This window comes from Vanacampus margaritifer, chromosome 14 (genome assembly GCF_051991255.1).
Source record: "Vanacampus margaritifer isolate UIUO_Vmar chromosome 14, RoL_Vmar_1.0, whole genome shotgun sequence".
In the NCBI taxonomy this organism is placed as follows: Eukaryota; Metazoa; Chordata; class Actinopteri; order Syngnathiformes; family Syngnathidae; genus Vanacampus; species Vanacampus margaritifer.
The window spans coordinates 11,948,191-11,962,512 of NC_135445.1; the positions used below are offsets into that span (position 1 = coordinate 11,948,191).

The window sequence follows — 14,322 nt, forward strand, 5'->3', positions numbered from 1 at the left end:
ACTATGTGACAAGTTTTAAAATGATAATTACAATAAAATTAAAGGCATAAGATGGGGATAGAGAGGGCTGATCGTCCAAAGATCATTTTAGACATAATCTTATGTCCGGCCATACAGACAGTTTTAACACATACAGTATGACGAAAAGTTATTTGTTTTTGTTTTTAAACTTCTTTTCTTTTCTTTTTTCCTGACTGCTCTGTTCAAGGTTCTGTGGCAAGTTGGCGAGACCCCCATAAACATGTGCACTCTCAAAGGAAAATCAAAGGAGGTGAGAGAGCTGCATTTGTAGTTGCCCACATGAAGTGTGAGAATTTAAAGGCAATTAAAAAAAATGGTGGTACATTTTTGGGGAGGAGAGCGAAGTTACAGCATTTCAGTTAATTTCAACAGGGAACATTAATTTGATATACGATTAAATTGAATCCCGTGCTTGTTCAAGGAACGAATAAGGCTCATACGTCAAGGTACCACCTACTGTACTGCAGAGAATATGCAATGCATTTCAATCCACTTGTCTCTGTTGGCATACAGAGCGACTGTCTGAACTACATCCGAGTCCTACAGGTGGTCGACGACCAGCGGCTCTACGTCTGTGGGACACATGCCTTTCAACCGCAGTGTGATTATTTGGTGAGTTGTTTGCTATATTTTTTTCACATTTAGCTCAAAAGTCACTCATTAACTAACACTTCTTGGGAAAGCTGGGAACACAACACCCAAAAAAGTCTCAAGGGCCACGACTATTTTTAAGCAGGGAGGCATCCATTTTGTTTGAAGGCAGCCATTTTATGCAAATTGGAGGGCTTGTACTTTGATGAACTTCAAATACGCCCAAATGTGACTCGACTGACATTGCCAAGGTTTGGGTGCTGCATGTCACCAAAGTTTGATCCTTTTTGCGGATTTGCAATGAAAGAAGAGAGGGTACACGAGTCTGTTCATCATGAATTACTTTTTTTTGTGATTGAGTTCCTTTGTATTTATTTTGGATTTATTCATTTTGCTTTTGCTTTTATTAGATATACACTTTCTATATTCTATGCATTTTGAGTGCTATCCCATACTTATTAACTCACCAAATTTGTCAGTCGTCCTGGTGAAAAGCAGTGTGTAGCGGTTGTAGGCCTGACCCCCAATTTTTTTTTCTTTTAATACATCTTGGTATTGTTCTTTTTCAGACTTTGGCTGACTTTTCGTTAGAAGGTCGAGCAGAAGACGGCAGGGGGAAGTGCTCCTTCGATCCCTCGCAAAGCTTTACCACCGTCATGGTTGGTGAGTTAAGGACCCTTTTACATGAAAAGACATTTTCACAATTGATATTTCTCCCACATAAATAACATCCCTTTTTTTTTCATCAGATGGAGAGCTGTACTCTGGGACTGCTTATAACTTCTTGGGTAGCGAGCCCATTATTTCTAGATACTCTCCATCAGCGTACCTGCTTAGGACGGAGTATTCCACATCATGGCTCAATGGTGAGAAACCTCTGATGATCTGTCAACATTTCTTAACAGTAAACAATGGTTGGTGGATCCTTTCTGGATCTAGTATTTGATTTTCCAATTTGAAGGCCTACATTATCCCTTAAAAATTATACTCAAATCCACTGTTCAAAGGTCTAAAAAAAATACTGTTGTTGTTGTTCCGTTGTGTTGAAATGAAAAGTCATTGTCATAAATAAATGTTATGTGCAAGTTCCAAACAGTTTCTTTCATTACATCCTCCCTTAAAGGTCTTAAATATCATGACAGTGGCCTTAAAGTTGAATTAGCCTGCTTAAATTTTACGCTATGTCAAAGACATGTCTGTGACGTGTTTTCCTCAAAACTGCAGCTCATAATTCAACTTTGCACAACCTTATCCTTGTCCTTCCCCACATGTTTTCTGCAGAGCCCAGTTTTGTTTTCGCTGACGTGATCAGGGAAGGGGAGAACCCTACAGATGGCGAAGATGACAAAATCTACTACTTCTTCACTGAAGTATCCGTGGAGTACGAGTTCTTTGGCAATCTACTCATTCCGAGGGTGGCGCGTGTTTGTAAGGTGGGCAGGTCATTTATCATAGTTCTCTGAGCGCCATCGCCGGAAATCAATTTTCCCCGAGCTCATCTCTGTTGTTTTTTCTTGACGCAGGGTGACCAGGGAGGTCAGAGGACTTTACAAAAGAAGTGGACATCCTTCTTGAAAGCCAAGCTGGTGTGCTCCATGCCTGAACTCAACTTTGTCTTCAACGTGGTGCATGATGTCTTCATCCTGAAGGGCGCCCGCTTGAGGGACACGGTCATCTACGGGGTCTTCACTTCCCAGTGGTCAGTCATACTTGTACTCCATTGAATATCATCCATCCATTTTGTGTGAGCAAAGATTCGCGGTCACACCTATGGACATTTTAGTTTTCAATTAATCTAACTTTTTTTTTTTTTTTTTTTGCTTTTCTTATATCAAGATCAATTTTTGCAGAGTATTTTCTGTGATGTCTCTTTAATCGTATCCATTTTGTCTCCAAAGGGGAAATGTTGGTCTGTCGGCGGTATGTGCCTACAACATGTCCGCAGTGGATGAGGTCTTCTCCAAGGGAAAGTACATGCAGAAGGCCACTGTGGGGCAGTCCCACACTAAGTGGATTCGCTACAATGGCGTTACTCCTTCACCACGCCCTGGCGCAGTAAGTTCACACATCAGCTATTTCTGACTTTAAAGACACAATGTAAATTTCTCGATGAAATTAGCCTCATTATGTGGCGCAGGACAGGTCTTATCTGAAGTGAAGTCAGACACTTTTTGGTAGCTTTTCACACACTTGGACAGACACTCCAGAGTACAGACGCTCCCCACCTTACGAACGAGTTACGTTCCGGACGATCGTTCGTAAGGTGAATTTGTTCGTAAGTTGCTTCAGTGCTATATTTTGTATTATAATTTATGTTTAAAGCCTATATAAGTATATTGAAGGTTTATATAAGTATGTTTAAGGCTTGTACAAGTAACCTGCATTGGTTTGTACTGAAAAAAACTTAATAAAATGGAGAGAATACGTACACTACTGTACTGTACTACGTATGTTAGAGAGAGAGAGCGAGACACACACACACAGTATGTACATGTACGTAGTAAGATAAATAAAATGAAGTTTAACTTACTTTTGGAAGATGTACTCAATGCTTAAGGAGATGATGGAGGAGGAGGAAGAGGAGGATTTTATATCATGAGAGATTCTTCGTCGTCGCTGGAATCGGTTTCAAAAGTTATTTCCTGCTTCATGGGGACCGGCATTTCTTCCTCCTCCTCCTCGCCACGTTGCTCAGCCTCCAATGAGCTCTCACAGCGCCAATCGTCGGTATTAGCGGCGGAAAGAAGCACTACGCGCAATACAAAATCTAACTTACAGCATCTCTTTCCGAACATTTTTCGACATACTGTACGCGCAGAAATGTTCGTATGTACCGTTGTTCGCAACTCGAATGTTCGTAAGTAGGGGAGCATCTGTACCAATTATTTCTATCCAACAAATCCAACTCAATTTCCCATAATATTTCCCCCTGATTTTAAAACATCTCTGTATGCTTTGATAGTGTATCAACAGCCGCATGAGGCAGCAGAACATCACCAGCTCGCTGCACCTCCCCGACAAGACCCTGCAGTTCGTCAAGGACCACCCCCTGCTGGAGGACCCCGTCCTGCCCATCGGCAACAGACCCCGCCTCATCACCAAGGATGTCAACTACACACAGGTCGTCGTGGAGCGGGTCCGCGCCCTCGACGGGAGCATCTTTGATGTCATTTTTACCGGAACGGGTACGAAACATGAAACATTTCGAGTCAATAGGAAACACATTTCGCAGAATGGGAACCAGGCCATGCTAACTACGATCCCACCATTTTAGATAAAGGGGTCCTGCACAAGTCAGTGGTCCTCGGAGGAGAGGTCCATATGGTTGAGGAAATCCAGCTTCTGAAGAACTTCGAGTCCATCAAGAACTTGGTGTTGTCCTCCGAGGTCAATATTGTTGTATATTAAACACTTCTGTCACAAAATAGTTGCCTTTCATGTCAGAGGAAAAAAAAAAATTCTCTCCCTGTCCTCACAGACGCAATCTCTGTATGCTGGTTCCGACTCGGGCATTGTTCAGTCGCCCACAGCGTTCTGCGGCAGCTACCAGTCCTGTGATGACTGCATACTGGCCCGAGACCCATACTGTGCCTGGGACCCTCGCACTGCTCTCTGCATCAAAATCTCTGACACACCCAGTCAGCAGCTCCGGTGATTAATCCAAGATATAACCTTTGACCATTGATAACTGTTGAATCAGTTTTTTTTCTGTCTTTATATTTGTGCGTATTGTTTTATTAAAAAAATATATATATGTTTGTTTTTTTCTTTCCAGGAGCCTAATTCAGAGCCTTAGTGGTGATGCAGACATATGTCCTAAAGGTAAGATGCCGTAAAAGATCAAAAGTCCATTGATAGATAGTGATGTATTATTTGAATTGTGTGGAATTGATTGTTGATTGTCTTAAAGCCATTGATACTACTTTGTTCAGGATAAAATCGTATTGTGGGAGTAAAATTTGTAGTTAAAAAAAAAAAACACTTGTAATTTTTTGTTAAAAATCGGGGGGAAATGCTAGAATAATTGTTGCAATATTAACCGTCATTAAGTTACATATAAACATTAGTAAAGTTACAAGAACCAAGTAGTATTTTTTATATTAAAATGTAAATTGAAAAGAACCATGTCATCAATTTGGGCTGAAATCGCATTAAATTTAGAAGAATGGTCTTTTTTTTAATCTTATTTAATTAAAGTCATGAAGCTAGAATAGTTGTAATCTTCAGACAGTCATATAGCTAGAGCAGTGCTTCTCACTTATCCCCACCCCCCACCCCCCCATGAGGATGACAATATTTAGCGTGCACACTAGACCCCCCCTCCCCCCAACTCTCCGCCGTGACTATAAATAGTATCATTTGTCAATATAATTGTGGTAAGTACACCTCTGCAGAGGACCTTATGAGTGCCCCGAGTCCAATGCATATTCATCGGAAGAGTGTGTACAGTCTGCTACTTGCTATTTATTCGCCGGAAAAAAAGGCCGTCAAGAAAGTGTAACGTCTGCACGCGAAAACGGACAAAGCGAAAGTGAAACTAATCTGTTGTGCGAATCCTGGTCCCTCTCCTTGCATGCAGGAGAGCGTTATAAAAAGAAAAACTGTATTTGAAACATCCACATAATTGTAAGTAGTACCACAGTTGCACACATTTGTAAATAGTTTGCGAAATTGTTTTGTCAGATTGTTACACCGTTGAATGGAAATAAACGTATTTTGCAAACTAAAAACACTTTTTCATTGTTGGTGAAAGCGTTTTACAGAAGTAAAGCACTATTTAGGTTTTTGTGGCATCATTCATGGACAAAAAGAAGTGTACAATTCACTAGAGTGCATGAAATAACATCGTTTCACAAAAAGCTCTTTTTCTCCGCTTTTTGTTTCAAAACAGAGAATTTCGGTGAAAGTAACCATTTTCTATTGTTGATTACTGAAGAACGGAATAAGGTAGAAACAAACTTTTTTTTCTGATGAAAGATGAGAGTCCAATCTTTCATTTGGTAGTATGTGTGTTTCCATAGTCCAAACACAACATTTTCTGTGAACCTTGAAAGATCAGTCAAAATGCTTAAATCGGCTGGCACTGGCGACAACCCGTTTCTGAAAACGTCTGGCAGTGAAAGAGTTAAAATGGAAGGCTTATTTTTCCTTCCAGACCTTCGTATTGTGACTTTGGGGTGGTAAAGTAATATCACGTTTCCTTTGTTAGCTCCCGTTGTGCCCCTGAAGGAGTACGAGCGTGTTTCGGTGAAGCCTGGAAGCTCCGCCGAGCTGCCGTGCCTGGTGCACTCCAACGCGGCGCACGTGACGTGGCGATTCAACGGCTCGCTCCTCACCGAGGCGTCGCGCTTCCACTTCGTCCGAGAGAACGGGCTGCTCATCTACAGCGTGGCCGCCGAGGACCAGGGCCGCTACGAGTGCTGGTCTCTGGAGTTCGTCGCCGCCGTCGGGAAGAACTTCACTCGCCTCCTGGCGGGTTACATCCTGACTTTTGGCGACGGGCGCGCCTCAACCACCCGCCAGAGCCAGGAGAGCGTGGAAGGTAAAGCTGACAGAGCGCTAACATCAGCCCTCGCCCCGCCCAATTTCACCGCCGCCGTGCAGCTCACGTCCCCGCCCCGCTCATCACTAACCCCAAGCGGCAGCACCGATCAGCCCACCGAGCAACACGTCCTCCCGAAGAGCGACGCCCCGGAGGCGGAGTACTTGCAGCGCGGCAACGGCATGGCCCTCCTCCTCCTCTTCTTGCTCTTTTTCGTCCTCTTCGTGGCCGCCATGGCCTACAACTGCTATATGCAGTACCTTCCGGCTCCGTGCCTGCGGCTGCGGGCGGCCATATTGGGCTCGCACGAGAAAAGCGACGCCGCCCGGCCCGAGTACAGCGCCTGCGAAGCTGGCCTGATGGAGGCACCGGCCGTGTCAGGCAAAGTCGCCGCGATGAAGCGGCCGGCGCAGAACAGCAGCCAGAACCTTCGCGCGCTGCGTGATACCGGCTACGAGACGGAGCCCGAGTGCAGCAACGGCCGCGTGCCCTCTCACGGCTTCAGCGACGAAAGCCCGTCCCCGCAGAAACCCTTCGACGTGGACTGCGACTCCCAGTCCATCCAGTTCGCCGATGCCGACGAGCCTTATTGCTAGAAACAAAATAGAAGGCCGCACGTCATCTTTTGACTTTTTGTGTTGCTGTGTCCTCTAAAGCGGGGTATCGACTAGGGTTGCCAGAAAGTTTCTGTTGGAATTTAAGATGCAGAATTTTTGAAAAATTCAAAATTTCCAACTTTCCATGGGAATTAACTGGAATCTGAGGCTATTTTAATGGAAAGGTATCATAAAAGTAGGCAGCAATACTAAATAGATCCCTGTAGGTGTCCTTGCCCACATGCAAGGGCATTACTGTCATTTGATTGCTTAAAAAAAATATATATATATATATATATATATATATATATACTGAAATTTTGGCTTGACAGATTTTAACTTGAAAAACTGACAAGCCAAGGTACCACTTCTGGTGAAATCTGGGGCCGCAACTAATAATTATTTTGATAATCAATTACTCTCTTGATTATTTTGTCAATTAGTCGATGAATTTGATTCAAAAAGACAAGTTTAATTTACATCCCTATATTCAAATACTAGTCTGACTGTAACATATCAGTAAATAGGCAAAAATGTAAAAAAATATAAAAGCAGATATTTACAAATATTTTATTTTGATCCAACACAAAGACACTGTAATAAGTCTGCTTTCATGGAGGAACACAGAAATTTGAAAATATTTACAGTTAGAGAGGCCTAAATTTTAGAGGATTTTGTCCATTTAATGATAGTAATTAATTATCAAAATAATTATTGATAGTTGATTAGTTGTCGATTAATTAATTAGTCAGGATTATGATAAAATACTTTTAAGTTCCTATTAAGAATCAGCCTTCACTTTTGTAAATTCCTGCTTCGTTCCCGTTAATTCCCATGAAATATTTCCAACACAGTATTTTGCAACCCCAGTACACATGTATCGATTTTTCTCAACAAATTTTGAAAAGGTGACAAACCCAACACATAAGGGGGGAAAAAAATTACCAAGCGTGTTCTTAGTGCTCTTAATACAGTTCCAGATGACCAACACAGCACAATATCTGCACCAAGTTCTCCTCAAAACAAACCAGATGCCTTTTGTGGTACCAAAACTGACCTGTGTGAGGCAGCACAGTGTCACAGGGTTTACAGAGTGCTTGAAAATACAAACGGTAGTAGAAAGAAGACCGAAAAAGCTTGGCTGAATGTTACATTTTCTGGTAACAATTTCATTTGTATTGTGCCAGTTGCTCCTCTGATTGGCCATTATTCCATTTGTCTTAATGATATGTGATTGTAAATATTGAACAGGTTTAATTAAGATTTATGATTGTTGGATGTCCCGAGTTGATCGGGCAGGAAAGACTCACTCACTCTTTACACACCCCACATCACGCCACAGGTTAATCACCCAGGATAACCTTCATCCGATCGGGCCTTTGCTCACTGATTGCAAGGATAGAAAAATACTGTTAATTTGTCCCCATGGTCAAATATGTGTTTACCCCGTTTTAGCTTTTGTCCAGCAAGAAAAGCTCATTCCTTAATTCCAAATTGGAAACATTGTTTACCAAATTGGTAAGTTATGTGGATGTTTTCCAAATTGGACTCCGTTTTCTTTGTACAGGCTGAGTAAGTCATCGTTTTTGCTTCGTCTTGTTTTGTTGTCTGCATCCTGGGCCGATGGACTTCAACAATTCTCAGGGAAGGTTTTCGCTCAGCAAGTCGCAGCCCAGCTTAATTTTCGGGAGGGGGACGATGGCTGATGGAATGGAAATCTATTGGACAAATCAAATCACTCGTGTGTTGAGAGGAAATTCTCCAGTTTTACGGCCATATTGTTGCTGATCACTTGCTCTCAATAATCCACTCTTTATCCACTAACTGAAACTCTTTTTTTATTGACCCTCAATTAGTGGCCATCCCTATTTGTTGGAAATTGGTATTTAAGATGAATTTATTGTGAGTCGTTTTATTTATTGCTGTTTTTCCAGCATCCATCCTGTCTCTTGCACATCTCTCGTATCCTGCGTTCCTCAATTTTCCTTTAATCGCCTCCCTTTTGCCACCATTTCCTTCCTTCACAGCCTCTTCATCTGTCTTCCCTTCCTCTACTTTCACTTCCTCCTCTTCCTTCGTGAAGCCTCATGTGGAGGCTGGTGAGGCGAAAGTGAGACTCTTGCCTCCCCTACTGAAGGACCAGGCGTGGCGGCTTCACGCCCACGAGGCCTTCCTGCTCTTCTGCTTGGCCCTGGGTGAGTGATGTGCCCCCCCGCCCACCCCCCGGTCTAGAAAAAAGAAACAACTCCTCACCTCTAACCCTGCTGCTCATTTGTGTCTGGACTTCCTCTGCATGGCCTGACTAACATTGCGGCCTATGCTGTGAGCTCTTTAACTTTTGAAGTATTGTAAGAAGAAGCTGACACGCCGACTTTGAATGTCCGAGAAGGGGTGCAGTGTTTTTTTTTTTTGTTGTTTTTTTTTTTTTTTTAAATCTATGGTAGGCTCACTGTGTTGCATCCCACTATGCCAACTGGGCCGTTTTTGTGCCTGCAAACCTGTCAAGATATTTGTGTGTATATATGGTGGGGAAAAATATGTAAATAAATGGAGCTTGTCAGTAGATAGGCAGGGAGACAAATAAAAGGTGTCAAATGTGTCTAACACTGGCTTGTTTGCTTTTTTATTTTTATTTGCTGGTTTGGTGAGAATAACACAACATAGCTGAGGAGACCCCCCCCCCCCCCCCCCTTCGGGAATTTCAAGAGTTGCCCAAATAGCCGGTCCACTTTCGAATCTTCGGGCCAGCCCAATTACCCTATACAGACAGTACTTTCTTTGCTCCATATTTTTGATGCTACCGTACTATATTCTTGCAGCCTTTACGACAACTGTTGACAAGTATTACCATAAACAACAACATCATGAGTACGTCGAAGCTGCAGCCATATTAGATGTGGAACAGCCGAAATATGGTTTGTGAAAATTCCTCATTCACTTGCTCCTTGGAGATTTATCAGCAAGCCACAACTAATTGGATTAATACCGAACCGTTGCTTTTCAGTGTATTAAGTCATTCTAACTAAGTGGATGAATATTATTATTTTATGGCTAATTATTACATATTCCTTAATGTGTCTTTCACTCTATGCACTATAAATAAACGAAAACCTTTTTTTAAACTAAATCAAAGCATTTGCGATAAAATAAAAATTACAAACCAAAAAAATCCAATTCAAAATGTATTGATTTATTTTATTTTATTTTTGTAAAAGGAAGTAAAAACACAAATAAAAAATACAGAACTGTTATAATCTTGGTAATTGGTATAAATGTAAAAATATTAGATTTATTCATTTCCAATTGTGTATTGAAAAGTGGATCAGAATGTGAATCCAATCTCAATTTCTTTACAGCCCTAACAATTAAATATTAATTTCTGTACATTGAGGGGGGAGACCGGGGCCAGTATTAGCCAACACGAGCTATAACCGACATGCCAGCAGTTCCTAAGGACTTTATTTCTATTTCATGATAGTAAATTTTCAAGATCAATGATAAACAATTTCTCTGGCTGTAAAAACAAAAACAGGAGAACAAGGATATGTCCTTGTTTTATTATTTAAAAAAAAAAAAATACAGTGTGACATCTTACCCCATATAGTGCGACAATTTACCAATTAGTGGGGCAACATGTCACATGTTAATTCCCTCTATTTAATGGCTTATAACACTGCACTGGCACAAAGTATGAAAATGACATAAATACAAAAAATATACCTAAGACTTTGGTCTTTCATCTGGTATACATTTTGCTTATATATGATGTATTGATTCCAAGAAAAAAAAAATATATATATATATATATATATATATATATATATATATATATATATATATATATATAAGTGAGTCACCTTTGCAGATTTGCTTAATATTGACTAATGAGTAGTTAAACTGTTGAGTGGATTTTTTGGTTGAGGTTCCTATTTAATTAACTTAGAGAATGAGAAAATCAGATTGGGCCATCTCCGTTTGCTGTTACTTCCTGCACGAATATTAAATCATCTTTAAGATTATCTTGATCTCAATCCGCGAGTAGAATATCGCGATTTGCGAATGAGCGGGGGAACACTGTGTAAACTGAAAACTTAATGAGTAGTTAAACTGTTGAGTGGGTTTTTTGGTTGAGGTTCCTATTTAATTAACTTAGAGAATGAGAAAATCAGATTGGGCCATCTCCGTTTGCTGTTACTTCCTGCACGAATATTAAATCATCTTTAAGATTATCTTGATCTCAATCCGCGAGTAGAATATCGCGATTTGCGAATGAGCGGGGGAACACTGTGTAAACTGAAAACTTAATGAGTAGTTAAACTGTTGAGTGGGTTTTTTGGTTGAGGTTCCTATTTAATTAACTTAGAGAATGAGAAAATCAGATTGGGCCATCTCCGTTTGCTGTTACTTCCTGCACGAATATTAAATCATCTTTAAGATTATCCTGATCTCAATCCGCGAGTAGAATATCACGATTTGCGAATGAGCGGGGGAACACTATGAAAACTGTAACCAGTAATTGTTGGGTCAACATAAAAAGTCCGCTTGTGTTCCTCAGGTCCTAGCGACACCCACATTGACTGGCTCATAAATGGGCGCAGAGCGGACACGGCCGTAACAGAGTACCGCCTCCCGCTGGTCGGGAATACGGTACTTGTGAGCAGCCGGCTCCGGACGGGGCCCTTGCCCCGGGACGCCCGTTACGGCTGCGTGGCCCAGGCCGGCGCGGGGAGCGACGCGTCGCAGGTGGACCTCCACCTCGCCGTCGGAGGTACCTTTTGACCCGACGGCGGCGCTGTGTCACGGCTGGTGTGCTGAGATTGTTGGTTGTTCGACAGATGAGGAGAGCGCTCCGTCCGGGGATTTGAACCAATGGAGGAGTGCGCTCACGCAGCATGAGCAGCTGCTAAAAAGATGGGAGAAGTCCTGGGTAGGTGCAAGTGTCGTTTTCTAACCTGGCACTTAACCAGCTGCATTATTCATTGCTACGCCTAATCATCTACTCTATTAACCCCATTTGACTAATTGTGTTGAGGAGGAACTGCGTATTATACTCCAATAATTTATGGTTCATTTGCCTTTATTTTATAACTCTCTAACCTATAAGACCAAAACAATTATGTCTAGTAAATAAGATATTGTTTACTGTAATAGAGATTCATTCATTTGTGTTGCAATTAGATTATTTTTCTAAATCGTTCAATAGTACTTCGTTATGCTCCCCAGTCTCCACATTGCTGCAGCAGTCATTGGGATAAATTCTGTCTCCTTATGTGGCGAAGTAAATACAAGAGGCACACACCTCGTGCCGTCAGAGACTGCATGTCGAGAAATGACCAAATTAAATATATGCAGTCTCTACTAGGGGTGTGCAAAAAAATAGATTCTCATAAGAATCGAGATTCTCATTTAGTACGATTCAGAATCGATTTTAAATGTCCCAAATTCAATTTTATTTAAATGATTTTATATTGCCTAACCTTTGTATGTGTGTGCCTTTATTTGGAGCGCTGTTCATGTTGTACCCGATTTGGCCACTTAGGGCCAGTGTGGTTCCACGCGGTCTAATACACTGTTAAGTTGTAGCCACATTAGAGAGTAGAAGGAAAAAGTCACGATCAAGTTATTCCAATAAAAGTAGTTTTTTTTGCAGTGTGGAGCCCTTCTTTTGAGTGATAAAAGTGCCGCGAGTAACGCGCTAATTAGCATTAGCAAGTCAGACTGGAGTAGATCATTACAATTCCTTGCGCATCTATAGATTGAAGCAAAAATCATTGTCAATCAAATCGAAAATCGAATCTGAATCGAATCGCAGACCCAAAAATCGGAATCGGACCAAATCGTGAGACATTCAAAAATTCCCACCCCTAGTCTCTACATTGCTGTAGTGGCCCTTAGTCTCCTTCAATCAAGTCTGGCTGCTTATGCCGAAAAGGAAATACAGCAGAATTGAGTCATTACACTTCTGACTGTCAACAAATGACAAAAATAAATACACATGCTAACATTATCTTTCTTAGCTACTCGACCCACTCCATAATCTCCAAATTGCTGCAGTACCAATCTCGGACAAAATACGGAGAAGTGTATACAGAAGACTTGCAACTTCTGAGTAAACAACCCTTTTTTGCCTTAGCTCTGAGTGTTGCTGTATACTATGTTCCACAGTCTCCACATTGTTCCCTCTTGGGGGGGAAAAAAATCTTTGTGCGGAAAAGCAAATGCAGAAGAGCTGTGGCTCATAACTTCCTACATAGCAGTCTCAACCTTGCTGCAGGGGCCCTTAATCTCCATTTGGATAAAATCTATACCTCTGTATGCCAAGAAGTAAATATGCGAGACCTAAACTCTGGATACTGCCATAGTATGCTCTAACATTTCCACTTTGCTGCAGCAGTCCTTAGTCTCCTCTTGGATCAAATCTGGCACAATATATAAAATGTGCACCGTAAATGGGACAGTAGCTTTGGATGCTGCAATTTATTTACACTCCATTGTCTCCACTTGGCTGTAATTGCCCTGAGTCCCGCTATTAATAAAATCTTGTTCCTTATGCCAAGATGTAAATGCCGAAGACCCACACCATCTTAATAAATGCCTCAGAATAACAATAAAACACATGCTAACAGAGCCGCTCCTTACCTCTGGGCGCTGCAATATTTGGATCCACTAAATAGTTTCCTCATGGACACAGGCTGCCTCCTTATACTCAAAAGTAAATACAGTAGTAGACCTTTGTTCTCTATTGCATTGCTTGCTAGTGAGTCTCATTAATGTGATGCATTCAGTAGCATGATTTTTTTCATTTTGCCACAAGACTCACTGGAACAGTTTAGCAGGTATGCGGCGATTGCTCAGCATGCAAAATCATTTGCAGGATGTCCACCATCCACCGTGTTACTGTGTGGTCATCTCTTCCATTTCTTCTGCGTTTCTTGTTTCGACCGCTCATTCTACTTCTTCTGTGTCCACACCACAGGAAAGCTGTGATGGCCACTGAATGCTGCCAAAACCAAAGCATCACTTCATAATTGGAGGCACAGGAACCGATGCCTCTTTTTTCTTTCAGTTTTTTGGGGGACTAGAAAACCTGGAGGTCCCAGTTAAAGGCTTCTTTTTGCGGGACGCGAGGGAAACTGGGTACGGGACTGGCGATGGACGCACTGGGAGTACAAAAAATGGAGGACATGAGGCTCAATGGAGCTTGCTTGGTGTGATATGTATGAATTCAGAATTCATAAAACTTAAGGTATTGTCATTAATAAAGAACAGAGCAGAAATATTCCGATACCTGCAAATTGAGCATTAAAAAAAAGCTGCAGCAGCATCCAAACGTGGCGGCAGTTTAATTCAACGTTATTACCCACTTCCTTTTACCTTTGGTTTTATTTATTCAACATGAATGCGGGAATAAAGGAAATTTCCATTTGTGCTACCATGTGCCCTTTTTTTCGTTTCTTTTAGCACTCTGTGTAATGCTACTCTGGCACCCTCTTGTGTCCAGATATGGAACAACAACTACTTCGTGTGGGACAAAAGTAGACCAGAGACACCTGACAGTTGTCATTTTATTAC

At 41.6% G+C, this 14,322-nt stretch overlaps 2 protein-coding genes across 9 annotated transcripts in view; both read left to right on the forward strand.

Annotated features, from left to right (window-relative positions):
- The window catches only part of sema4d (sema domain, immunoglobulin domain (Ig), transmembrane domain (TM) and short cytoplasmic domain, (semaphorin) 4D), a 49,854-nt gene extending 40,500 nt beyond the window's left edge, over positions 1–9,354 (forward strand). For all 8 annotated transcript variants that reach the window (XM_077542623.1, XM_077542617.1, XM_077542618.1 and 5 more), the window contains 12 exons: positions 209–271; positions 535–633; positions 1,182–1,275; positions 1,362–1,478; positions 1,894–2,045; positions 2,136–2,311; positions 2,511–2,667; positions 3,575–3,797; positions 3,887–3,999; positions 4,091–4,263; positions 4,388–4,434; positions 5,822–9,354. In XM_077542623.1, coding sequence (XP_077398749.1) covers positions 209–271; positions 535–633; positions 1,182–1,275; positions 1,362–1,478; positions 1,894–2,045; positions 2,136–2,311; positions 2,511–2,667; positions 3,575–3,797; positions 3,887–3,999; positions 4,091–4,263; positions 4,388–4,434; positions 5,822–6,750 — 2,343 coding nt within the window. In that variant the 3' untranslated portion in view covers positions 6,751–9,354. The remainder of the gene's footprint in view (positions 1–208; positions 272–534; positions 634–1,181; positions 1,276–1,361; positions 1,479–1,893; positions 2,046–2,135; positions 2,312–2,510; positions 2,668–3,574; positions 3,798–3,886; positions 4,000–4,090; positions 4,264–4,387; positions 4,435–5,821) is intronic.
- LOC144034197 (uncharacterized) lies at positions 7,731–14,092 on the forward strand. Its single transcript, XM_077542779.1, has 6 exons — positions 7,731–7,809; positions 8,658–8,945; positions 9,570–9,665; positions 11,306–11,518; positions 11,586–11,677; positions 13,727–14,092. Exons 1-6 carry the CDS (start codon positions 7,731–7,733, stop codon positions 13,745–13,747), a joined length of 789 nt encoding a protein of 262 aa, XP_077398905.1. The 3' UTR covers positions 13,748–14,092.
- The last annotated feature ends 230 nt before the right edge of the window (positions 14,093–14,322 follow it).

Coding starts and splice junctions, on each gene's coding strand:
- LOC144034197 (XM_077542779.1), top strand. CDS start 7,731: ATGACCAACACAGCACAATATCTGCACCAAGTTCTCCTCAAAACAAAC. Junction 8,946..9,569: donor GCTCTTCTGCTTGGCCCTGG/GTGAGTGATGTG, acceptor ATATTCTTGCAG/CCTTTACGACAACTGTTGAC. Junction 11,519..11,585: donor CCTCCACCTCGCCGTCGGAG/GTACCTTTTGAC, acceptor GTTGTTCGACAG/ATGAGGAGAGCGCTCCGTCC.